At 42.7% G+C, this 26,254-nt stretch overlaps 1 protein-coding gene across 2 annotated transcripts in view; it reads left to right on the top strand.

The window, feature by feature from the left end:
- ARHGEF33 (Rho guanine nucleotide exchange factor 33) overlaps positions 1–26,254 on the top strand; it is an 80,161-nt gene that overhangs the window by 41,350 nt on the left and 12,557 nt on the right. For both annotated transcript variants that reach the window (XM_003416090.4, XM_064277178.1), the window contains exons 8-14: positions 6,893–7,022; positions 15,485–15,617; positions 17,327–17,410; positions 18,697–18,780; positions 20,494–20,642; positions 21,622–21,786; positions 24,438–25,251. In XM_003416090.4, coding sequence (XP_003416138.1) covers positions 6,893–7,022; positions 15,485–15,617; positions 17,327–17,410; positions 18,697–18,780; positions 20,494–20,642; positions 21,622–21,786; positions 24,438–25,251 — 1,559 coding nt within the window. The remainder of the gene's footprint in view (positions 1–6,892; positions 7,023–15,484; positions 15,618–17,326; positions 17,411–18,696; positions 18,781–20,493; positions 20,643–21,621; positions 21,787–24,437; positions 25,252–26,254) is intronic.

Here is a 26,254-nt window from a genome sequence, read left to right as displayed (position 1 = left end):
AAGAAAGTTGTGTTTCAGGGTTGTTTCTTTTCATCATACCTATTCAATCTGTATGATGAGCAAATAATCTGAGAAGCTAGACTGTATGAAGAGGAACAGGGTATAAGGATAGGTGGAAGACTTATTAACTATCTTCACTATGCAGAGGACACAACCTTGCTTGCTGAAAGTGAAGAGAACTTGAAGCACTTACTGATGAAGATCAAAGACTACAGCCTTCAGTATGGATTATACCTCAACATAAAGAAAACAAAAACCTTCACAGCTGGGCCAATAAGCAACATCGTGATACACGGAAAATATTGAAATAGTCAAGGATTTCATTTTACTTGGATCCACAATCAACATCCATGGGAGCAGCAGTCAAGAAATCAAATGATGCATTGCATTGGGTAAATCTGCTGCAAAAGACCTCTTTAAAGTGTTGAAAAGCAAAGATGTCACTTTAAGGACTAAGGAGTGCTTGACCCAAGCCATGGTGTTTTTAATCGCTTTTTATACATGTGAAAGCTGGACAATGAATAAGGAAGACCAAAGAAGAATTGACGCCTTTGAATTATGATGTTGGCAAAAATACCAAATATACCATGTACTGCCAGAAGAACAAGCAAATCTTTTCTTGGAAGATGTACAGCCAGAAAGCTCCTTAGAAGCAAGGATGGCGAGACTTCGCCTCACATACATACTTTGGAGATGTTATCAGGAGAGACTAGTTCTTGCAGAAGGACATCATGCTTGGTAAAGTAATGGGTCAGCGAAAAAAAGGAAAATCCTCAACGAGATGAATTGACACAGTGGCTGGAACAATGGGATCAAGCATAACAACGCTTGTGAGGATGGTGAGGACCGGGCAGGGTTTTGTTCTGTCGCACATAGGGTCACCGTCATGGATTGAACTGTGTCCCTCAAAAAATATGTATCAACTTGGTTAGGCCATGATTCCCAGTATTGTGTGGTTGTCCTCCATTTTGTGATTCTAATTTTATGTTAAAGAGGGTTAGGTTGGGATTGTAATACCCTTACCAGGACACATCCCTGAGCCAATATAAAAGGGTATGGCCTGCACCAGCTTTTATCTCTCAAGAAATAAAAGGAAAGGGAAGGAAGCAGAGAGTTGGGGACCTCATATCACCAAGAAAGCAGCACCAAGACTAGAGCCTATCCTTTGGAAATGGGGTCCCTGCGCCTGAGAAGCATCTTGACCAGGGGAAGATTGAGGACAAGGACCTTCCTCCAGAGCCTACAGAGAGAGAAAGCCTTCCCCTGTAGCTGACGCCCTGAATTTGACCTATTAGACTGTGAGAAAATAAATTTCTCTTTGTTAAAGCCATCCACTTGTGGCATTTCTGTTATGGCAGCACTAGGTGACTAAGACAGTCACTGTGAGTTGAAACTGACTCGACAGCACGTAACAACAACAACAATATACTCAAGGTCGTATTTTGGCTCTCAGAGTCTTGTTTTCATTTTCTTCAGCTTCAACTTGTACTCCCATATGAGCAGTTGATGGTCTGTTCCGCAGTCAGACCCTGGCCTTGTTCTGACTGATGATATTGAACTTTTTGTTTGTCTCTTTCCACACATATAGTTGATTTGATTCCTGTGTATTCCATCTGGCAAGGTCCAAGTGTATAGCCACAGTTTATGTTGTTGAAAGAAAAAAGTTGCAGTTTATGTCTTTGCAATGAAGAAATCATTGGTCTTGGAAAATTCTATCATTTGATCTCTGACGTCATTTCTATCACCAAGGTCATATTTTCCAATTACTGATCCTTCTTTGTTTCCAGCTTTTGAATTCCAATCACCAGTAATTATTGATGCGTCTCGATTGCATGTTTGATCCATTTCAGACTGCAGAAGTTGGTAAAAATCTTCATCTTTGGCTTTAGTGGTTGGTGTGTAAATTTGAATAATAGTCACTGTCTTAGTTATCTAGTGCTGCTGTAATAGAAATACCATAAATAGATGGCTTTAACAAAGAGAAATGTATTCTCTCACAGTCTAGGAGGCTAGAAGTCCAAATTCAGGGTGTCAGCTCCAGGGGAGCGCTTTCTGTCTCTGTTGGTTCTGAGTGAAGCTTCTCCAGTCAAGAAGCCTCTCAGTCCAGGGACATAGTACAGAGGACACGCTATTCTCCTGGCTCTCCTTTCTTGGTGGTTTGAGGTCCCTCAGTCTCTCTACTTACTTCTCTCTTTTATATCTCTAACGAGATTGACTCAAGACACAACCTAATCTTTAGATTGACTCCTGACTCACTACCATAACTGTCTCTAATCCTGCCTCATTAACATCATAAAGGTAAGATTTACAAAACAAAGTAAAATCACATCAGATGACAAAATGGTGGACAATCATACAATACTGGGAATCATGGCCTAGCCAGGTTGACACATATTTTGGAGGGACAGAATTCAATCCATGATGGTAGTATTGACTGATCTTCCTGGTAGACATATGGTTATTAGTCTATCACCAACAGTGTTATAGATCTTGAAATGTTCTTTTTGACGATGAACACAACACCATTCCTGTTCAGTTTGTTTTCCCCGGCATAGTAGACCATATGATTGTCCAATTCAAAATGGCCACTTCAGTTCACTAATGTCTAGGATATCAATATTTATGCATTCCATTTCATTTTTGACAACTTCCAATTTTCTAGATTCATACTTCTTACTTTGACGTTCCTATTATTAATGGACTTTTGCAGCTGTTTATTCTCATTTTGAGTTGTGTCACATCAGCAAATGAAGATCCCAAAAGCTTAACTCCATCCATGTCATGATGGTCGACTGTACTTTGTGGAGGCAGCTCTTCGGCAGTCATATTTTGAGTGCCTTCCAACGCGAGGGGCTCATCTTCCAGCACTATATCAGACAATGTTCTGCTGCTATTCGTAAGGTTTTAGAAGTAGGCTGCCAGTTCCTTCTTCCTAGTCTGTCTTAGTCTCGAATCTCTGCTGAAACTTGTCCACCATAGGTCACCCTGCTGCTATTTTAAGTACTGGTGGCATAGCTTTCAGCATCACAGCAACACGCAAGCCACCACAGTAAGACAAACTGACAGATGAGTGGTGGGCATAAAAAAAAAAAAACCTGTTGCCATTGAGTCAATTCTGACTCATAGTGACCCTATAGGACAGTGTAGAACTGCCCTACAGGGTTTCCAAGGAGTGGCTGGTGGATTTGAACTGCCAGTCTTTGGTTAACAGCCATAGCTCTTAACCAGTCCTACATAAAAAAATCAAGAGTAGATATACACACAGAAAGAAACATTTTTTGATGGTTACTAGGGACCAGAGGGAGAAGAAGGGGGAATCATTTTCTGACACTTTTTACTTTTGGTGATGGAAAAGTCAATTCCAAATATGAAGGCAGCACAACTTGGCCAAGACACTAAGAAGTACACAAGAAATAGGGACAATTTCAGTAAATGCTGTAAAATATGCAATTTGCAACAACAGTAAAAACAACCAAAAAATGTTTGTGTGGTTACATAGGTAGATCTGGATGCATATATGTGTACAGGAAGGCATATGCCAGTAAATGCATGTGTATGTATAGGTTTATCTAGAGGTATATAGGTGTATCTGCATTCACGTGTAGGTGTATCTTCAGACATATGCATACCAGAATGTCCTCCTTGATAAAGTGTCTGTTCACATCCTTTGCCCATTTTTTGATTGGATTGTTTATTTTTTTGTTGTTGAGTTGTTGGAGTTTTCTATATATTTTAGAAGTTAGACCCTTATCAGATATGTCATTGTCAAAGGTATTTTCCCAGTCTGCAGGTTCTTTTTTGACTCTCTTTGTAGTCTTTTTTTTTTTTTTTTTAAGTGTATTAAGTAAGGTTTTAATGTTACTGTTTTTTCATAAGTTAAATATATGTCTCCAGTTTGGGATAAAGGGGAATATTTTATTTTTTCTCTTTTATGATTGCTGAGGTTTTTTGGATTATAATGGTAACACATGCCCATTGCATAAAATTCCAGTACCTGTAATAGAAATATGTTTGGTGTTGCTTTTCTTTTCACTGTGCGTGTTTTCTTGTAAATAATTTTTATTGTGCTTTAAGTGAAAGTTTACAAATCAAGTCAGTCTCTCACACAAAAGCCCATATACGCCTTGCTACACACTCCCCCTAATGAGACAGCCTGCTCTCTCCCTCCACTCTCTCTTTTTGTGTCCTTTTTGCCAGCTTCTAACCCCCGCCACCCTCTCATCTTCCCTCCAGGCAGGAGATGCCAACATAGTCTCAAGTGTCCACTTGATCCAAGAAGCTCACTTCTCACCAGTATCCCTCTCCAACCCATTGTCCAGTCCAATCCATGTCTGAAGAGTTGGCTTTAGGGATGTTTCCTATCCTGGGGCAACAGAAGGTCTGGGGGCCATGACCACTGGGGTCCTTCCAGTCTCAGTCAGACCATTAAGTCTGGTCTTAGGAGAATTTGGGTTCTGCATGCCACTGCTCTCCTGCTCCCTCAGGGGTTCTCTGTTGTGTTCCCTGTCAGGGGAGTCATCGATTGTTCTCTTGGTAGTCTTTTGATGAGCATAAGTATTTAATTTTTAGGAGGTTCCCGTTATATAGCTCCTGTCACTCATGCATTTTTACTTTTGTTTGGTAGGCTGTTTATGCTGAAAATTAGGTCCCTTAGTTTTAACCCTATGTTATCTTAGCTTTAACATTTAGGTCTTTAATCCATTTTGAGTTAGATTTTGTACATTGTGTGAGGTATGGATACTGATTCATTTTTCTGCATATGGATATCCAATTTTGCCAGCATCATTTGTTGAAGAGGCTGATTCTGCCCCTTGAATGGACTTTGATCCTTTGTCAAAGATCAGCTGCACATAGATGGATGAATTTACTTCTGGGTTCTCAACTCTATTCCATCGGCCTATGTGTTTTTCTTCTTTTTAGGTTTCCTTGACTGTATATTCTATCCTTTCGATTTTGCTTTTAAAAAATGTCGGAAGGCTTTTTTCTTTTTTCTGATTTTCTCTCTTTTTTATTTTATTCTATTGTGTTTTAGGTGAAAGTTTGCAGCACAAATTAGTTTTTCATTCAAAAATTTTATGTACAAATTGTTTTGTGACATTAGTTGCAACCCCTGTAATATGTCAGCACTCTCCCCCTTTCCGTTTCCACCCTGGATTCTCCATGTCAATTTGTCCAGTTTTCTGGTCCCTTTCTGTCTTATCTTTACTTTTGGGCCGGTGTTGCTCATTTGGTCTCATGTACTTGACTGAACTAAGAAACACATTCCTTACGTGTGTTATTGTTTGTTTTATAGGCATGTCTAATCTTTGACTGAAAGGTGAACTTTGGGAGTAGCTTCATGTCTGAGTTAACAGGGTGTCTGGAGGCCATAGTCTCGGGAGTTCTTTCAGTCTCTGTCAGACCAATAAGTCTGGTCTTTTTTTGTGAATTTGGATTTTGTTTTACATTTTTCTCCTGCTCGGCCCAGAACCCTCTATAGTGATCCCTGTCAGAGTGGTCAGTGGTGGTAGCCGGGCACCATCTAGTTCTGGGCTCAGGCTGGTGGAGGCTGAGTTCATGTGGTCCATTAGTCCTTTGGGCTAATATTTTCCTTGTGTCTTTGGTTTTCTTCATTCTCCTTTGCTCCAAACATGATGGGACAAATAGATGTATCTTAGGTGTCCACTTGCAAGCTTTTAAGACCCCAGACACTACTCACCAAAGTAGGATGTAGAACATTTTCTTTATGAACAATTTTATGCCAATTGACCTAGATGTCCCCTAAGACCTTGGTCTCTAACCCTCAGCCCCAGCAACTAGGTCCCTCAAGGTGTTTGGATGTGTCTAGAAGCTTCTATGACTTTGCATTGGTCAGTTGTGCTAACTTCCTCTTCATTTTCTCTGTTTTTAAAATACCATCTTGTTGTTGTTAAATGGCTGGAATATTTTCTCATATCTCTTTGCGGATGTTAATTTTAAGATTTTTTAAAAGTTTTCTTCCGTTTCTTGCATTGTCTCTATTTCCTCAGGTCAGGCTTTCCTTTTTCTGCTCTTTTTTTTTTTATAAATATATGTGTATATGTGTATATGTGCTTTCTTCTTTTCCTATTATGCTGAAAGCTTTCTTCAAATATCTGAGGACCCTTGGCTAATTATTTATATGTGAGAGAGGCCTTTAAAAAAAACCGTGAAAATTCTGTATTGGCCAAGTTTGTCAATGAAGAGGCATCATTGTAGGATAATCAGGTAGCTATTTGATAGAGGATCTCTCCATGTCAGTGTTTATAGGTCTTTTTTTCCTTAGGCAGCAGGTGAGTTTTGCAGGTGAAAGATCCTCCAATCTCCTGCTTTGTGAGTGTAAGCCTGGCCGCTAGCATTCTGGGACATGCCCGGGAAAGCAGATGAGAGAAGTCTCACTTTTCAGCATGCAAGCTTTGTTTGAGTACCCTTGTTTTTATTCTGGCATCTCAACTCTGTTCTCAACTATGTCTGATGCCTTTAGCCAAGATCCCAGAGACCAACACCTCTCTGGTTTGATTTTTACCATTTCCCTTGTGGTGGCAGTGAGATCTGGAGGTCCAATTGCACCTTATGTAGACACACAATAGCTTTCCCTGTTTTCAGCATTGTCTCTTGTTTGTATCTTCTGCAGTACCTGGTGACTCCTATCCTTGAGCCTTTCTGCTCCTCAGCAGATTTCCCGCCTGCAGATGGGAACACCAAGGTTTTGTGCCATTTAGTCTGCTGAATCAATTACCATGTCTCCATTTTGCTTTCCATCTTCCAAAAACTTGCTGGCTTCTCTTTTTATTGCTTTCATTATCTTTTGTTGCCTTTTATTACTTTCTGTCATTTTATAGGGTTTGGAGAAGGAGTGGTTAACAAAAATTCCCTCTTGGCTTATTTTTTAAAGCTAAAAGACAGACGGTGGCTCTAGAACTGCTTGAATCAGAAAGAAAATATGTGATTAATATCTCTCTGATCCTGAAGATAAAGGCAACATTCCAAGGGTCAGATGGGAAGAGGAATTCCAAAGAGAGAAGGTATCCATGTATTCATTGCCTTTGCTTTTCAGATTAAGATTTAAGGTAAGTTGTTTATTTCCACTTTGGGGATCTGGGCTTATAAAGAGTTCCAGAAATAGTCTTTTAAAAGAGAATGGGGAATGGCAGCTGGTAACCCCTGGTAAGTTCAAACTTAGATTTTCAGCAGGTAAGAAATTGAGTGTAGTCTCCTGGGCCTTCAGAGTTCACGGTATGTCTGCTAAGAACCTGACCTGTACCAGCTGTCGTTGAGTTGACTCCAACTCATGGAGACCCCATGTGTGTCAGAGTAGAACTGTGCAATGACTGATTTTTCGAAAGTAGATAGGGCTTTCTCCTCAGATGCCTCTGGGTGAACGCGAACCTCCAACCTTTCTGTTAGCACCCAAGAATATGAACCATTTACACCAGCCAGAGACTCATAAAGGGAAAATAAATGCTACAACAAGGGAGGCATTGCTTTTTCTGTGTTGCCATCTCCAGGTACCCATGGGATCTCTAGTCTCAGGAGGTACAAGAGATGGATGTGGCAGAGGTCTGAAGCACTAAGTGGCCATTAGACAAATGATACAGGGCTGGTATAGCTTTGGAGTTAGACTTTTCTTATTATTTGTTCAGGTGATTTCATACGAAAAACCAAAGCAAGCCCATTGTCAGCAAGTCAATTCTGACTCACAGTGACCCTATAGGACAGACCAGAACCACCCCATAGGGTTTCCCAGGCTGTAAATCTTTACACATGCAGACTACCACATCTTTCTCCCGAGGATAAGCTGGTGGATTTGAACCACTGAACTTTCTGTTAGCAGCCAAGCTCTTAACCACTGCACCACCAGATTTTTTCTTATTATTTGCTCAGATGATCCCATAGTTCTGGGTAACGCGTGAGTATGTGTGTGCATGAGCGTGCACACATGCACACACATGTTTTGTGAAGTAGTGTTTCCAAAGCGTCAGCAATGTATTGTAGCAGCAGGCTAGCTGTTCGTAGTTTTTAGATTTTCTGTTTCCCTCTGTTGGGAGAAAGCAGGAAGGAGGGAAGTGTGATTTGGTGAAAATGACTAATGTAATGAAGATGTAATAATCCTAATTAACTGAGGAAAAGGCTAATCCAAATGAATAGAAGAGCTGGCTTATGGACTATTAGTGAACAAATGTAGCATTACCACTTTAAATATTCCATCAGGTAATATCCATTAATGGTTCATAAATTGTGAATCTATCTAGGGAAGCCTCTCATTATATTCTCCTGCTCCTTACCATCCCCTGCTCCTCATTACTTGGCTTTGCAGCTACCAGCAAGACATCAGTCACCAAAACACACTGCTCCTAATATCTATATGACCGAGGGGAGGAAATATTCCCCGACAAACCCTCAAGTGACTTAATTATTTTCAAGAATTAGTTTACTACAAAACTGAGGTGAACAAAATATAAAACAACAAAGAACAGAGGGGGTAATGTGGCACGGCTTGGGTTCTAGACCGGGCTTCTCAGTGGCCACCCACATTCACGCTGGTCCTTCCTTCCCCACCCAGCCACTTGATTCCCCCCTCCTGGGTCCCAATCCAACTTGTCCTACCCTCCCAGCTGGGTCTAGCTGTCTTGCTGTTGCCAAAGACCTGCTCAGCTTACAGTACCAAATCTAAAGGTGTGGCTTTGCTTCTGCATCAAAGATTCTAAGCCGGCAGCATCTCTTCCTAGTCTCTGAAAATTTGGGGAGGAGGAAGAGAATTGTTCCCTCTGGAACACAGTAACCAAGCCCTGGGGTAGGCACTTCATTTATACTTTCATTAAATTTTCACAAGAGCCCTGCAAATCCTGCCTTACAGATACAGAGCAAAGGCTTAGAAAGGTTTAAAGTCACATAACCGATTAGTGCCAGAATTCAAACCAGGCCTGTCTGACCCTGTAACTGGTGCTCTTTTCACTTCACATGCTTCTCAAGGACACCACCTTGACTAACAGCAATATATCGAGTCTCTCAGCCAGAATCAGGCTTTCTGTCTCTTTCTGTTTCAAAATTCAGACTTCCTTTTTGAATAGCCCATAATTTCTTACTTTGGATCTCAGCTGAATTGTCAAGTAGGAATGCTAGATATGTTCTTAGCTCACTAAGATGGCAAGCCCCCCCCCTTTTAATTATTGTAAAACTACAGATAACACAACATTTGCAACTCAGCATTTTTCACGTGTTTGATTCTGTGACACCAATGACATCAATCATGTTGTGCAACCATCGCCAATGTCCGTTGCCAAATTTTCCATGACTGTAAACAGAAAATTAATGCTTCCTTCCCCTCTCCCTCCCACCCCTGGTAAACACTAAAAAACTCTCATCTCTATACATTTGCCTATTCTAGGCATTTCGTATTAATGAGATCGTACAGTATTTGTCCTTTTATGATCGACTTGCTTCACTCAGCATAATATTTTCAAGGTCCGTCCATGTTGTAGCATGATCAGGACTTCATGTCTCTTCATGGCTGAGTAATATTCTATTGCATGTATATATCATATTTTGTTTATCTATTCATTTTTTAATGGACATTTGTGTTGTTTCTACCTTTGGACCATTGTGAATAGTGCTGCAATGAACATTGGTGTACATGTGTCTGTTTGTGTTACTGCTTTCAAGTCTCTTGGGTATATACCTAAGAGTGGAATTACTGGGTCATAAAGTAGCTGTAAGGAGCCCTAGTGGCTCAGTGGTTAAGTGCTCTGCCGTTAAATGTCAGTGGTTTAAACCCATCAGCTGTTCTGCGGCAGAAAGATGTGGCAGTCTGCTTCTGTAAAGGTTATAGCCTTAGAAACCCCGTGGGTCAGTTCTACGTTCTGTAGGGTTGCCATGAGTCGGAATCGGCCTGATGGCACGCAACAACAACAACAAGGTAGCTGCATGTTTAACTTTTTGAGGAACTGCCAAACTTTTACTCAGCGGCTGTACCATTCTGCATCCCCACCAGTAATGGATAAGAGTTTTGATTCCTGCACATCCTCGCCAACAAGACAAGCCGTTTTCTAACTGCTGTCACTTCCTACTTCTCTAGACTGTTCTCTCATGAGAACTAAGGAAGGAGTGAACATTTCCCAAATCCTATGAGATGAAAAAATTAAAACTGTTCTAGAATCCTCAATGAAAGTAAAATAATAGTTATTTCATCATATCCATGATAAACTCTTCATATTAGTTATTTGCTAAACTAACCCTCTTTTTTGTCATAGACCAAGTACAGAAAATTGAATTCAATTTGAATATTATTCTTTTTTTAAATTTTATTGTGGTGGAAATATATATAGCAAAACATATACCATCTCAACGATGTCTATGTGTACAACACAGTGACGTTGATTACATTCTCCAAGCTGTGCAACCATTCTTGTTATACTTTTCCAAATCATTCCACCACCATTAACAAAACCTCAATGCCCCCTGAGGATAAACTCTCCCTTCCCCCCTCCCTCCTGCCCCTGATAACCACTGATAATCTTTGGTTTCTAAATATTTGCTTATTTCATGTAAGTGAGATCATACAATGTTTGTCTTTTGTGACTTATTTTGCTCAGAATTGTGTTTTCAAGGTTCATCCGTATTGTGGCATGCATCAGGATTTCATTTCTCTTTAGGGCTGAGTAATATTCCATTGTATGTCTATACCACATTTTGTTTATTCATTCATCTACTAATGGATATGTAGGTTGTTTCTACTTTTTGGCTATTGTAAAAAGTGCTGCAGTGAACATCGGAGTACTTGGATGTTACTCTGAATTAGTACTAAATATGAAGTCCCTGGTTCTGAGCTTTGTAGTATTGCCATTTTTCTACCCTAAGGTTTTTTTAAGGTTAGATTTTTCATTTCCCTTCTTTACCATTTTTCTTTTATCTAAGCATTTCTAAAATCTCTGTGTATACTTTAAATAGACCAATAGAATGAAATACAGGGCAAAATGAGAGTATTCCTTTTCTCTGTTGGCATTTTTCCCCATGTTGTTGTGCTGTTAGGTGCCATCGAGTTGATTCCAACTCATAGCAACTCTACAAACAACAGAACAAAACATTGTCCAGTCCCGTGCCATCCTCACAATAATTGCTATGTTTGAGCCCATTGTTGCAGCCACTGTGTCAATTCATCTTGTCAAAGGTCTTCCTCTTTTTTCATTGACCCTCTACCTTACCAAGCATGACGTCCTTCTCTAGAGATTGGTCCTTCCTGATAACATGTCCAAAGCATGTGAGACGAAATCTCGACATCCTTGCTTCCAAGGAGCACTCTTAGCTGTACTTCTTCAAAGATAGAGTTGTTCATTCTTCTGGCAGCCCGTGGTATATTTAATTTTCTTCACCACCACCATAATTCAAAGACACCAATTCTTCTTTGGTCTTCCTTATTCATTGTCCAGCTTTTGCGTGCATATGAGGTAATTGAAAACACCATGACTTGGGTCAGGTGCACCTTAGTCCTCAGGCTGACTTCTTTGCTTTTCAGCATTTTAAAGAAGTCTTTTGCAGCAGATTTGCCCAGTGCAACATGTCATTTGATTTCTTGGCTGCTGCTTCCATGGACGTTGATTGTGGATCCATGTAAAATGAAATCCTTAACGTCAATCTTTTCTCCATTTATCACAATATTGCTTATTGGCCCAGTTGTGAGGATTTCTGTTTTCTTTATGTTAAGGTGTAATCCATACTGAAGGATGTAGTCTTTGATCTTTATTAGTAGGTGCTTCAAATCCTCTTGGCTTTCAGCAAACAAGGTTGTGTCATCTGCATATCAAAGATTATTAATGAATTTTCCACCAATCTTCATATAGCCCAGCTTCTCAGATTATTTGCTCAGCATACAGATCGAATAAGTATTGTGAAAGGATACAACTGAACACATCCAGTGCTGCATCCATTTGTTGAAACATCTCGACTGGTATTCCATCAATTCAATCAAAGCTTGTTTTTCCCCAATGCCGTCAGTGCAGCTTGGACTTCTTCCTTCAATATCATTGGTTCTTGATCATATGCTACCTTCTGAAAAGGTTGAACGATGACTAGTTCTTTTTGGTATGATGACTCTGTGTATTCCTTCCATCTTCTTTTGATGCTTCTTGTGTCATTCAATATTTTGCCCATAGAATCCTTCAATGTTGTAACTGAAGCTTGAATTTTTTCATCGGTGCTTTCAGTTTGAGAAATGCCAAGCATCTTCTTCCCTTTTGGTTTTCTAAGTCTTTGCACATTTCATTGTAATACTTTGTTTTCTTGAGCTGCCCTTTGAAATCTTCTGTTCAGCTCTTTTACTTCCTCATTTTTTCCATTTGCTTTGGTTACTGTATGTTCAAGAGCAAGTTTCAGAGTCTCTTCTGACATCCATTTTGGTCTTTTCTTTCTTTCTTGTCTTTTTAATGACCTTGTGCTTTCTTCATGTATGATGTCCTTGATGTCATTCCATAACTCGTCTAGTCTTCGGTCATTAGTGTTCAATGAGTCAAATCTGTTCTTGAGATGGGAAAACAATAAATATTTTCTCAAGACTGCAGCCCTTTTAGCCCTTTAAGAAAGTAATCTAGGAATGAGAATAATACCTACTACACCTACAACTTGACACTCAAACCTGAGGTTGCTACATCTTCTCAAGCCTGTAAAAATAAACCTTTAGGTTTTTCCCTAGAAGAAAGCAAAGTGTGCCAGAGCCTCCGCAGCCTGTTCTAAGCTAGCCTTGCCCCTGCCTGAAAGGGCTGGAAGCTGCAGGGGTGTAGGCTACCAGTTGAAGCCTGAGTGGAACTTGTGGGCTCTTGCTCATTTGTTGAAGTACAACAAGTTGTTCTTCTTTGCTTGTTTCGGGTCTGCTTCACTCAGACAGAGCCCTCAACCTCAGGATCAAATGGTCCTGTCTGAACACTGGCTGGGGAGGTCCGAGGATCGGCTGGGCAGGATTGCTTAACAAAACAGCCTCAGAAGCTAAACTCTCAGCCTCAAGTCCATCAACAAACTCTATACCACAGATCACCACCAGGTGGCGCATGCTAGATTATCGATGCCGGTCAAATATGGTTACATCCTGCCTCTGAGGCAAGGGAGGAATTTTGGCCTCATGGGTGACTGGCAAGAGCCAAATTATTAATTTACAATGATAACTGGATTTTCCTTGATTGCTTTTAGTTTATTTCTCCCACTGTTTAAGTACTGTATTAACCCAACAAAAGCTGAAATAACTTTGAAAGCTTTAGAAAGAATAAGCTACTCCTGTTGCTATAATTTCAGCCCCAGGAAGGAGGAAATAGTGAAGAAGCTGAGTGCTTAATACTATTGTCTTCATGAAAAACAGTCTGCTTCCGGAAATCACCTCTGGCTGTAGGCAAAAGAGTGAAAGAGGTTAAGTGTGTCTATACTTCTCGTCCTCTCGTTCCCTCTGCTCTCCATCCTCATTCTTCCGTGATTGCAAATCATATCCTTGCTAAATTAAAAAAAAAATCTTAAAGGCTGTTTTCAATACTTGGTACAGCTCCACGATAGGTCACTGCTCTTCGTGTCACTTACATGCTTTCAAGATACTTGATGGAAGTATTAGGCTTCTCTTACCCTATCCTGAAATCTCAAACAGTTACCCCAGTGGACAGTCTAGGAGGATATTGGTAACAGCTCTCCAACTCTACGAGTACCCTGGTCTCAGTGGGCAGAAGGTAGTTTTCTAGATAGAAAGGATCGAAGTAATAGAAAGGAGAGAAAAAGAATAAAGATAATCTCAGACATATTATATAACCTGTACTGGACAACTCATCACAAAGTTAGATCTCACCACGAAGGTCTAACATCTGTCAGTATTGCACCAGAAATATTACTCAAAGTCATTTATAGTCTGGACGGGGAGAAATCTTTCACACCTAGATCTTTTGCGGTGCAGTTTCATCTTTTCAGTATGATCAGCTGTGCTTCCCTCCATCAGGTTTGTGGTCTTCTCCCCTCATCAGAATGTTTCCTAGCCACCCCTCTGAATTTCCCTCTGATCTAGACAGGGAATGCTCAGCTCTTCCAAGCCCACAGCTCTCTCCGTAACAGTTCAGAGCAGAAGGCCTCTCCTTTTGTGTTTATGGATCCGTATTTGCTAACCTTGCATAACTCACAACACAGGAGGTGGAGGGGACGGGAGATGGGAGTGGAAGGAATTCTTGTATTTTCTCAGAGGGGGGCTGGGTACACTACTCTGTGTGTGGGGGAGGGTGTCCTCTCTGAACTACAGCTACAAAGGGCTTTTGCTTTACTTGGACACCGATCTGGTGTTCCTACTGTTCTGGACTGGCAAAGCGCTCCAGTTTTCCACTGATTTACTCTCATTAGACCCTGGAGAAATATCCAAATGAGTTAGGCTCTCAGTGACAAAGCAGGCCATCATATTCATCTTTGATGAAGCTGTGGTCTTGCAAGTACAAGGAGACCTACCTCCAATTCCCCTAAGTCACGATGCTAGAGCTCAAATCCTTGCGGTAGCCCACCCAGCAAAGCTCCATTTTCTCCTGTTTCTTCCTTCCTCATCCTGATAAGTGGAACTCTGGTCATGCAGTGGTTAAGAGCCTCAGCTGCTAACCGAAAGATCTGTAGTTTGAAACCCTGTGGGACAGTTCTACTCTGTCTAATAGGGTTGCTATGAGTGGGAATTCACACAACAATTTCAGTTTGGTTTGATTCATTCTCTGGTACCCCAGCCATCTCCACCCACTCCTCCCCTACCTCCTCCCACAACTCTCTTCCTAACCCTCCTCCACAGCCCTCCTTTCTCTGACTGCTCTCTTTCTCCCTTCATTTCTTCTGAAAAAAATAAGGCACATTGAGAGATGAAGAAGGGGAGTTGAGGGTAGGAATGGCACTCTATGAAACTTCAGGGAGTAGCAGGCAAGGCTTGGTCCGTGACCCCCCCCCCTCCCCGGGCAAGACACTGTCCTTGCCCAGGGCTCCTCTTAGAAGCTGAAGGAAAGGGGAGGAGGAACGCTGCCATGTCCCCAGTCCCTGAGCTTTAGAAACTGAATTCCCTGCTAACTGAAGTAGTAGCCTCCCACCCAGCAGCTAAGAATGACAAAGTGCTACCACAATACTATCGTCTACAACACTAACTAGACTATTTGCACATCAAGCGGGAATAACTCTCAAACACTGAAAAAGAATCCTCTTAGAATTTTCCTGAGTGTCATACAAATGAGAGTGTGCCAGGTTAGTTTTAAAAGGGTCATTCAGGCCGTGTGCTCTTTGTTAGTTCAGTAGACATTTGTACAGGGACCATCAGTCAAAGCGTCTTGTATAGCCTGAGAATATGTGCTGTGAGGTCCACGATAACAAACTTCTCTTTTTAAAACCTAATTGCAGGCTGTGACAGGGTATTTTGGCTGACTGGGGAAAATGGGACCTGCTGCATGTATTTTTGTAGGGTCTTTTGTGCTCTACACTTGGTTGTGTGATTTTCTCTCTATTCTGTTTCAAGCCTCTTCCCTGGCTCCTTACGGTACCTTGTTCAGCAGCACCTGGATTTGCTTCATGCACTGCAGGAAAGGATCCTGAAGTGGCCCCGACAAGGAGTCCTCGGAGATTTATTCCTTAAATTAACAAATGATGAGGTAAGTTTTTTTTTTTAATCTTTCATGAGCTTGAATTACGTAGGTCTGTCTCTCACTTTTCTGTTCAGCGGAGAATCTAGAATCAGTGAATTTCAGAGCTGGAGGGACTACAGAGATCTAGTCGAACCTCCTCATTTTATAGTGGTAAGGTCCAGAGAAATGAAAAGACTCCTGAAATCACCCAGCTAGGTAGTTGTAGATCTGCCACTAGAACCCAAGACTTCTAATTTCCAGTTCACCACTTTCCACTATACTACCTTGCCCCCAGAGTCCCTGGGTGGTACAAAACGTAAGGTACTCAGCTGCTGACAGAAAAAGTTGGAGGTTTGAATCCAACCGAAGCTCCTTGGAAGAAAGACCTGGTGACCTACTTTGGAAAATCGGCCACCGAAGACCCTACAGAGAGCAGTTCTACTCTGACACACGTGGCGTTGCCAAGGGTCGGAATCAGCTCCATGGCAGGTGGAGGAAGAAGGCACCGCTCCTGTTGGATGTGTGTGTGTGTGTATGAGTGTAGGTATGAGTGTATAGATACACGTCTATGTAAAATTAATATATGAGGGTTTGTATATATGTGTGTATTCTCACACACACTTTTCATTCCTTAGAGATCTTTAAAAATGTGATGGGCAGCTATTGAATGTTTTTATTTTCAGTTGCTTGGAGAAAGGATGCTACATTTTGAAACGTCTATGATGTTCTACACAAGAAAATATGATCCAGGCCAAAAGTTACAAACTCTAATGCCTACAGAAGCAGACGGTGACATAAAGGGATGAGTTGAGCTGACTGGAATACGATAATACAATACAGACTGGAGGGAAGTGTGCTGAGTGGAACACGCGTACTTTTCTACAAGAAATTGCTACTCAGCTTTAATTATGCGAGAAAGAAGGACTAGAGTTGCCAGATCTTCTGATATTTTAAGAGAAGCTAGAAATCTAGAATTTTGTATGAACTTTTCTTACTTTTAAAATACTGTGGGCCAATTAAAATTGGTGTGCAAGCCAGATTTTGTCTGCAATCAACCTCTGTATGTCAATGATTCTCAACTGTGGGTAACAATACAAAGCTGACGAATTACTTACATAGATTAAAAAAAAAAAAAATTTAGAGTGGCTTTAATGTTATCCTTCTAGTGTCACTTTTACTCATTTGTACTCAGTATGATTTCTTAAGCTGAGAATTGCGATACCTCTGGCAATGTTTCTGGAAGCTGGGAATTGTTTTCTTGAGGGGATACTGCATAGGCGAATATGTCTTATCTTGGTGGAAAAAGTTGAGAGCCACTGGTCTAGTCAGTATGAGGTAGGTTGGGCAAAGTTCCCCATTTGGATGTAGGTGATTGAAATTAAAAGGAATTACAAAAACAAAATACGTATTTTTATCATTTAACAATTTACAAATAACCTTTTCAACTTACACAAACTCCCCTCTCCTTTGTTTATCGTTTCTCTTTCTCTCATTAAAACAGAGCTATCAAGTTTTAGTTCCCAACTCCATAGAGATGTTTACCTTAAAACCAAAAAAGATTTAAAAAAAAAGATGAATAGAAAAACTCAAAAAGGTATTCATAAACACATTAAAAGAATGGTTAAAGTAATCTCTGCAAAGTGCTCCTTTTTGATCTACATGGTTCTATGAAAATATGAGTTGTTATCAGCCCTGTTTCTGGGTTCTTATAATGCATTTTTGTGTTTGTTTTCAAGAATAATTTCTTGGATTACTATGTTGCCTACCTGAGGGACCTGCCTGAATGCATCTCTTTGGTTCATGTTGTTGTTCTGAAGGAGGTAAGTTAACTGTGTGTGTGAGTGCTACCCTTCGTTGACAGGTGTATCTACATTATGCTGCCCACCCACTCAGTAAGGCCAGCACGTGCACTTTAGCTTGTTTTCCAGGCTGGGGGATGGCTTGGACAGCTCCACTGACACCCCTATCTGGGATTAGAGGAGCCTATTAAAGGATCAGTGCCATTGCTTTGGTCTTTGCCCTGCCTCCTCAGCCCTCTGTTCCATTCCATTGGAACTACACACAAATTAATCGGGTGCTCTAAGCACAGATCTTCAGGATGCAGACCGCATGCTATATGTTGTTTTTTTTCAAGCTCAGAAGATATGAATTTGAACGTTAAACTCATCTTGGGTCTGTCAGTTGACAAGACCATAAAGTAGCTCTAGTCATGTTGCTTTAAGTCATGTTACTACAGTGGTATGCTAGGTGCTCTATAAACACACATAAATGTATAACAACTCTAGTTATTTTAGATCAGTAGGAAAAAGATCAGAAGCCTTAAAGCTGAGAGTTAGTCAAGTTTCACAAGAGGCGAACAGCTTTGCGTTATTAACTTTTCTCGTCAACCCTCCTTTCACTCCCAATCCAGTACATGCCTACCACATGTTGTTGTTGTTATTGGTCATTGCTGAGTTGGTTCTGACTCATGGAGACCCCAAGTGTGCAGAGTCGAACCGTCCCATAGGAATTTCAAGTCTGTGGTCTTTCGGAAGACAGGCCAGACCTGTCTTCCAAGGCACCTCTAGGTGGGTTTGAACCACAAGCCTTTTCGCTAATAGTCAGGGACTCCCTACCACATGTAAGTACTCAGCAAATATTTGAGAAAGGAAGAAAAGGGAAGGGACATGGAGAAAGCCCAACATTTTTTCTGCTGCCAGGGCAGCTGACCGGTTTCTACTCCCACACTGTTCCCCACTCTCATGAGGTCCCAAGGACTCTTAAAGTTTATTATTAAAGTGACTGTAATGATTACTTGCTGGAGAATCTTATTAATCCTTTCAACTCAACCATAAGTTATTGAGTGCTTGCTTCTCTCTAGTACTGTGCCAGCACTGTGCTAAGATAGATAGGTTAGTTTGGAAAGTTGGGTGGGCCTGGCTGGGAGGAGTTGTCTCCTTGGGCATGTTCCTGAACAAGTGGCCTCTCTGATGAGAGGTCAGTGCTGTCTGACAGTCTAGAGGAAGAAAACGCTCTGTCAGTAAAGCCTTCCTACTCTCCTGGGACTGACTCTGGGGCTCTGAGCTGGAGGGACACTGAGGTCTGATTCCACCTTTATTTCATTCAGGGTGATGAAGAGATTAAATCTGACATCTACACACTGTTTTTCCACATAGTCCAGCGCATCCCGGAATACCTGATACATCTGCAGGTAGGCATGACTGGGCAAGCCACCAAACTGATTTTCATGCTAAACAGTTGTTTTTGGCTTCCTACTAAGGCAAAAAAAAAAAAAAAAAGTTTATTTTTTTTTTATTATTTTTTTTAACTAAGGCACATTGTAAAAGGTCAAGGAATTGCTAACCTTTCCATGAAATGTTTAAATGGTTTAGATCATTATGATTACCCCGTCCCCACCCTGTGGTGTGAGCTAAAAATCTGTACTTCTGGAAAATTTTATTTTGGCTCCTGATGCCTGCCTTTAAAGTTCTTTCTTCATTTACCAGCAGTCTCCACCACTGCTGATCCAGGAACTTTCTATAGCAGTTCTGCTAGACTCTGAGCATCTCATGCAGCCCCTCCTACCTTGGTTCTGCAGCCACCTAAATGCCCCCCTGGCATCTAGGAAATATTTTGCTAACCTGTCCACTTAATTGCAACTCAAGCTCTTTCTTTTGTCTTGAGTCCCAAGGCCTACCAAGCATTGCTCATGTCTTATGCCACAAAGGAGGCATGAAGAATCTGATTAGCTGACTTCTTCATACTGTTTTCCCACAGGGCTTGTAGCATCCTGGAGGAAGTAGAATTGACAGAGAGGTTTACCAATCCCCTTGCTCACCACTCCTCCTCTCACCAGCCACTTGGTCAGGTTTAATTACTGACTGATCATCCTTAGCCATTCAGTGAAAGCATCTTAGAAATGCTTGGGACCAATTTCACGTAGAAATAGCCAACTAACAATATTAAAAAACTTTCAACTCTATATGGCTTCAGATTTTAAAAGTATTTTTCACAATATTTATTTTATTTAGTCCTTTCAACAATCCCATGAAGTAGGTGTCATAACTGCCATTTTTAAGATGAGGAAATGGAAGGTCAAAGAGATTAAGTAACTTGCCCAAGTTAACACACATAGTAGATAACGAAAACTAGGACAAAAGCCCAGGTCTTAGAAGCATGAGAGGATAGTAAATAAGAGTCCTGGTTCTACAGTCTGACTTGAGTTTAAATTCTGACTCCACTACTCATTAAATGTGTGCCCTGGTGAAGATTATATAACTTTTCTATGCTTCAATTTCCTTATTTGTTAAGTGAAGGTAATAATTTTGCCTATCTAATAGGTACAATGTAAAAATTAAATGAGATTAATATACGTAAAGGCCTTAGTGCCCAGTAATAGCAAATGCTCTATGTTAATTTTCCCAAATCCAAGTCCAGTGCTTGCTCTACTACAGCTCAGTAGGCCATGTAATAGGAGGGACCACGAGATCAGGCCTGATTATAACATCTCCCCACCAGTCTGCCTCAATGGCTGATGCTCTCACCACTGGTCTCACTCCTTTGGGGTAAGGCATTGTTTATAGACAGCAATTGTTAGAATGCCTCCATTACCCCAGAGTTCTAATTAGTAGAGCCTTCTAAGACTTTTAGATGGAAGTATTTAATGTTCCATCTAATGGTGCTGTTATTGAGTTATTCAACTCAGACAATGGCAATAGTGACTATTATTTTCCCTTGGTATAATGAACAAAGAACACAACAGGTTTGACCTTTCAGCTCATATTTTGATGGGCCATATGTATTGTTTGTTGTATTGATTAGATGGCTTTCAAACTCTCACAGTCGATTAAAGCAAGGTGTGGAAGAGACAAAACAACTTTTCCTTCGAATTATGGAATGCTGCTTCCTTTTTTCCTCCATCCAGAATGTCCTGAAGTTCACGGAGCAGGAACACCCTGACTATTACCTACTTCTGGTGTGTGTTCAGCGCCTCCGAGTATTCATCTCACACTACACCCTGCTGTTTCAATGCAATGAGGATTTGCTTATTCAGAAACGGAAAAAGCTCAAGAAGTAAGGCTCTGGTGTCGGTGTGGAGAGTCAATCAAAGGCCTCTGAGAACAGGGATGTATATCAGTCAGTCTAGGCGTCTGTCACAGTAACAACATTCTGTGTTAAGTGGCTGAAATGCAGTGATGTGGGGGTGGGGGTGGAGGTGGAATACGAGAGCAGAGAGAAGGGAGGGGAGAGAGCCGGAGGTACCTGCTTCTTGGCAGAAGTTATTTTAGGAAAATAAGCACTTTTAATGCCTGCGCAGACCCCCCTTATCCCAGGTTGCTGACCCCTCAAAATAGTTCAATTTCCCTAAACTTGCCAGGTTCAAAATTGCAGTTCACAGGCCAGAATGTGGTTTCATTAATTCAATACATATTTATCGGGCAACTATTATGTGCTAGGCACTGTCTAGGCATTGAATGAATATACCACAATGAACAAAACAGACAGTAGCTGCATGGAGTTTATTTTCTAGAGCTAGACAGTCAGTGAATAAATAAATTAGATGGTGATAAGCTTTATGGATAAAAATAAAGCAAATTAAGTGAGGGGGACTGACAGATTTCATACTAGGAACAAACAGGAGGGGCTGATTAGGGAAAATCTGGGCCTCAGAGGGAACAGAAGTGGCTCATAGCAGAGCTGAAGGCCTGGGTTTCCTTCAACCTCTTCCCAACTCACCTGGACGAAAGAGAATCATTTCCGTGGGTGCAAAAAGATGCTATTTCCCAAACCGCAGCTTCTCTAATGCAGATATCTCTCCATGTCACCCCCAAGCTCATTTCAGTTAGTTAATCAGCATCCCTTCCTCTGCCCAGCAACCAGCTGGCACCTTATTGTGTGTGTAGGAAACCTGGTTAAAGAGGGCCCTGGAGAGAAACCTTCAGGGCTGAACTTCATCTGAGAAACATCTTCTATCTGTTCAGTCATAATCTGCATGTTCAGAGAGCCAGTTTCCCAGTGTACATCGTAAGAATTATTGCCTCCATTCTGTTAGGTCATCCATGGCAAAGCTGTACAAAGGATTGGCTTCCCAGTGTGCAAATGCCGGGCAAGATGCTTCCCCCACTGGAGGCCCCGAGGCTGTCCGTGACAGTGGGATCCACTCAGAAGAGATGCTGCAGCCCTACCCTTCTGCTCCCAGTTCTGGCCCTGCTGTCACGTAAGCACCTCTTGCTGTGGAAAGGTTAATGGCAATGTCCTCTGGTCCCAAGCAGTCTGTGTGGGGTAGCAAGACAGCCTAGACCAGGCCTTGATGTAGCAGCCAAGTAGCTGACCTGATACCTGGGTCCCAGGAGAAGGCACTAGCGTTAAGGGGTAGGCTTAAGGCTGGAGGTTGCTCCTAACAACTTTACCACACACAGGTACTCTTCACCTGCAGCCTGAGTCTCTTTGGTTTTGTACAATGATAGAATGGAAAACAGTGCCACAAGAGAACAGGAGGACATTTTATAGCCCCTCAGAAAGGTGGGAACAAAGTTAACATCTCCAAAAGATAAAGTGGAGGGTAAAAGAAGCCTAATCCAAGGTCTAAGGAAGTCTGGGCTCTGAGTATGAGGAGACCCAGAAAGAATGTTGCTTAGCCCTTTCTCATTCTCCTCTAAGCTCCTTCAGAAAGGGACTTCATAAGCTCTGTTCACCAATTATGACTGCTTTTCTGAAAGCTCTTCTGGGCAGTGTGAGAATTTGACAGCCTTTTAAAGTCTCTGTATACAAACTTCTAGCACACTAAACTGGATTCTCATTCAGTAAACTTCTTGTGTATGCTTACGGTAAGGATTTATGTATCTGGAACTCACTTTACCTCTAAAAGATGAGGACAAAGTCAATTTTGCTGCTTTTGAAACCAGAATTTCTGGAAACTCAAAATTCCCTCTTGATCAAATATAGGCAGTTCTCACAAGCCGAATTCCTCAGACTGTAATTTGTTTTGAATTTTATTATTTTAAGGGAAATTTAGAAGTGATGTAAATGTACGATGAAGTGAAAAGTAGGCAATTGAGATTTCTTCAACTTTCAATCACTGCAGTTTTTAGAATGCCAACTGCAATTACTGGAAGGAGCATCTAACCAACAGCACAACGTAAATCTTTGTTTTCTTCTTTCTGCTCTCATCTCTTTTATGAGAACATTTATCAGAGGTGGAAGTGAAAACGTGGAGAGGCAGGAGGGAGAAATTCTGTAACAGGGATGGGATTATGTTGAAACCCATGAGACATTAAATGTAGAATAATCAATAGAGCTCAGGATGATTTCCTTCCTAAAGAGAAGACCCTAGAGGTCCTGGACGAAGAACTCCACAGAGAAAAAATACCTTTTCTGGTGGAGGTGCGGGAAGGGCAGGCCCAGAATGGATATTTACTTTGCCGATCATTTCAACTCTTGAGTAATAAAACTTCCAAGGGTAACAAACAGAACCCAAAAAATGAAATCCTGAGTTTAAACCCAGACTAAACAAGTGGGCTGTCATAACACTCTGAATAGAGGAAGCAGCAAAAAAAAAAAAAAAAAAAAAAAAACCCTGAGGAAAAAAGCTTCAACAACGGTCTCTTCCAAGTTAAAAGAGAATTCAAGTCAGGTCAATATTTTGTTTCACTATTTCTTTTCACATCTATAAATGTGAGTCTTAATTTTAAGATCACCTAAAGCACTGGGTTTTTTTTTTTTTTTAAGTAAAATACTCAGTGTTAGCTTCTGCATTCTCATTCTTTATGCACTTTTGTGGTAGAATTAAAAAATGAAATAAACCACCAGACTAATCAGTTTTGGTCAGTGTGCAGTAGTAGTTCAGTTACATCTGCCTGGCAGCTAAACTCCAGCACAACTGGAGAATCATACCTGATCTTATGAGTTTGCTATGCTAGTTTATTGTGTAAACTATTAGCTATCCATGATTTAAAAAAATAAAAACCTCCATGATGTTGGGCCAGAGTCAGTGATAGCTTTTACATGTTGGTAATGCTTTTGTGGAAACCCTGGTGGCACAGTGGTTAAGTGCTGTGGCTGCTAACCAAAGGGTCAGCAGTTTGATTCCACCAGGTGCTCCTTGGAAACTCTATGGGGCAGTTTTACTCTGCACTACAGGGTCTCCTATGAGTAGGAATCGACTGGACGGCACTGGGTTTGTTTTTTTTTTTGGTTAATGCTTTTGTGGGTGGGAGCTTGAGATGGCTTATACAACATGCATTACAGTCATAAGGAATTTTCTATTCTTACAAAAATGTCAAATACACACAAGAGTACCCCATAAGCCCACCATCCAGATTCAACAGTTATCAAGATCTTGCCACGTTAATTTCATCTGAGAACTTAAATTTTTCAGCGTGAAGATCCATGACTGGAACAAAAGTTGAGTTTCCATTTTGTATGACTTGGTTAGGGCAAGAAAAGTGAAGAATAGAGAAAAGTGGTGCTTGGGACACTGATAGGTCCTACGTGGTGGGGAGGGTTAGAGCTTCCACAAGGGGAGTGATGACTGTCCTCAGCCTGCCAGCCATCTCTACGCAGTGCCTCCTTGTCAGCGAGACACTCAGAAGGGTACTTAGGCATCCGCTTTACAGACCACCATTTCCACCCCTCCCATCGGGGAGGGGGGACAGACAGGGGCTCGGGGGAACTCTTAATCAGAAAAGGTTTGTGGAGCTTTCTAGGTAACACAGTAGACCCCTGGGAGGGGAAGAGGCGAGGAGCTGGCAGTTCGGTGCCCCAGCAGTGTCTGGCTGGCTGTGTGTGGCCCCCAGCCTTGCGCTCGGTGACAGCTCTGCACTAACAACCGTAAGCACACCTGTTTTGTATTCTGTTTCCCCTCTAAAGACATTTGCTGCCCCCAGTGAAGAAAAGCCAACCACAGCAAAGTCTGATGGAGAGCATGCAGCCCGGAAAGCCCAGCGACTGGGAGATGGAGGCCAGAAAGCACGAGAGGCCAGAGAGCCTCCTGGCGCCGGCGCAGTTCTGTGCCGCCGAGCAGGACGTGAAGGCGCTCGCCGGGCCCCTGCAGGCCATCCCGGAGATGGACTTCGAGCCCGCCCCGGCGGAGCCTCTGGGCAACGTGGAGCGCTCCCTGCGCGCCCCAGTCGAGCTGCTGCCGGACGCCCGCGGCTTCGTGCCCACGGCTTACGAGGAGTTCGAGTACGGCGGCGAGATCTTCGCACTGCCCGCGCCCTACGACGAGGAGCCCTTCCAGGCCCCGGCCCTCTTCGAGAACTGCTCGCCCGCCTCGTCCGAGTCCAGCCTGGATATCTGCTTCCTGAGGCCCGTCAGCTTCGCCATGGAGGCCGAGCGGCCGGAGCACCCGCTGCAGCAGCTGCCCAAGAGCGCCACGTCGCCGGCGGGCAGCAGCGGCGCCTACAAGCTGGAGGCGGCGGCGCAGGCGCAGGCGCACGGCAAGGCCAAGCCGCTGAGCCGCTCGCTCAAGGAGTTCCCGCGCACGCCGCCCGCCGAGGGCGTGGCCCCGCGCCTCTACAGCACGCGCAGCAGCAGCGGCGGCCGCGCGCCGCTCAAGGCGGAGCGCGCCGCGCCCTCCCACGGCCCGGTCGCCGTCGCCGCCGCCGCTCGCGGCGCGCCCAGGACTTACTTCCCCCAACAGCGGTCCCAAAGCGAAAAGCAGACCTATTTGGAAGTAAGGAGGGTAAAGTAAAACCGAGCCAAACCCACAGCGCCGGCAGCCCCGGGCCTCCGCGGCGCGATGTCCCTAGATCGCCAGGGAGCACCGAGCCCACCTAGCGTTGAGGGGGAGCGGGATTGGCGTAGGGCGGCGGAGTGAAGTCCAGGCGAGGGACCTGGCCTGTGAGACGGGCTCCGGGCTAGAGCCGGTGCAGCCCCAGCCCCTCTCCCCGGTTGAAAGCTTGTACCTCAGGTGCCCTCGAGGCGGAACGTTGGCGCCCCTACTCCAGCGCCAGGGCACCAAGAGCAGGTCTGCTGTCTTGTGTATGTGACAGCAAAGAGAGAGCGGGTGACTCTTTAGACCCGCCCCGGCCCACCCCAGCACACACACACACACACACACACACACACACACACACACACACACACACACACAAGTACGTACACACACTAAGGGGACACGCGGGTGCTCTGCTCCCCTGCCTAGACTGTACCACCATCAAAGTTGCACTTCACTTTCAAAAGCACTCCCCACTAGTTTCTGCCTCTGGCTGTTAGGTGCACCTCCCTGTTTGAATGTTCAAACTATTGAACGCTTTGTGCGCCAGCTCGTGCTACTCCCCTCCCCCACCTTGTGCAGACTGCAAAGTTTGCTGCAAAGCTGAGTTCATTTCCTTTCGACTGGAAAAGGGCGTCACATTAATTTGTAGACCCCAGTGGGACAGAGACATCCCAAAATAGTCAAGGAAGCACTGAGTCACAAAGACCTTCTCTGAATTCCGTATCAGTATTTGGCATTTTGACGTCTAACCTTCGTGTCTGCAAGCCTTGGGGCATTTAAATAGGTGTTTAAATAATATCCATGGATGGATTAATAGTTTCTGAACAAACAATTTCCATGTGATTGAGAGAACGGCAATTTCTGATTAAGCAGAGAGAGTAACATGATTGTTGTGGTCTGTGCCACCACTCTTCCTGTTTAGTATCATTTTAGAAGTGGTAGTTAGGGTTTACGGGGCAGCTCTGTG

This window comes from Loxodonta africana, chromosome 26 (assembly GCF_030014295.1).
Source record: "Loxodonta africana isolate mLoxAfr1 chromosome 26, mLoxAfr1.hap2, whole genome shotgun sequence".
Taxonomy (NCBI): domain Eukaryota; kingdom Metazoa; phylum Chordata; class Mammalia; order Proboscidea; family Elephantidae; genus Loxodonta; species Loxodonta africana.
Note: the sequence above shows the minus strand (reverse complement) of the source record. Positions and strands in the feature narration are given on the sequence as shown.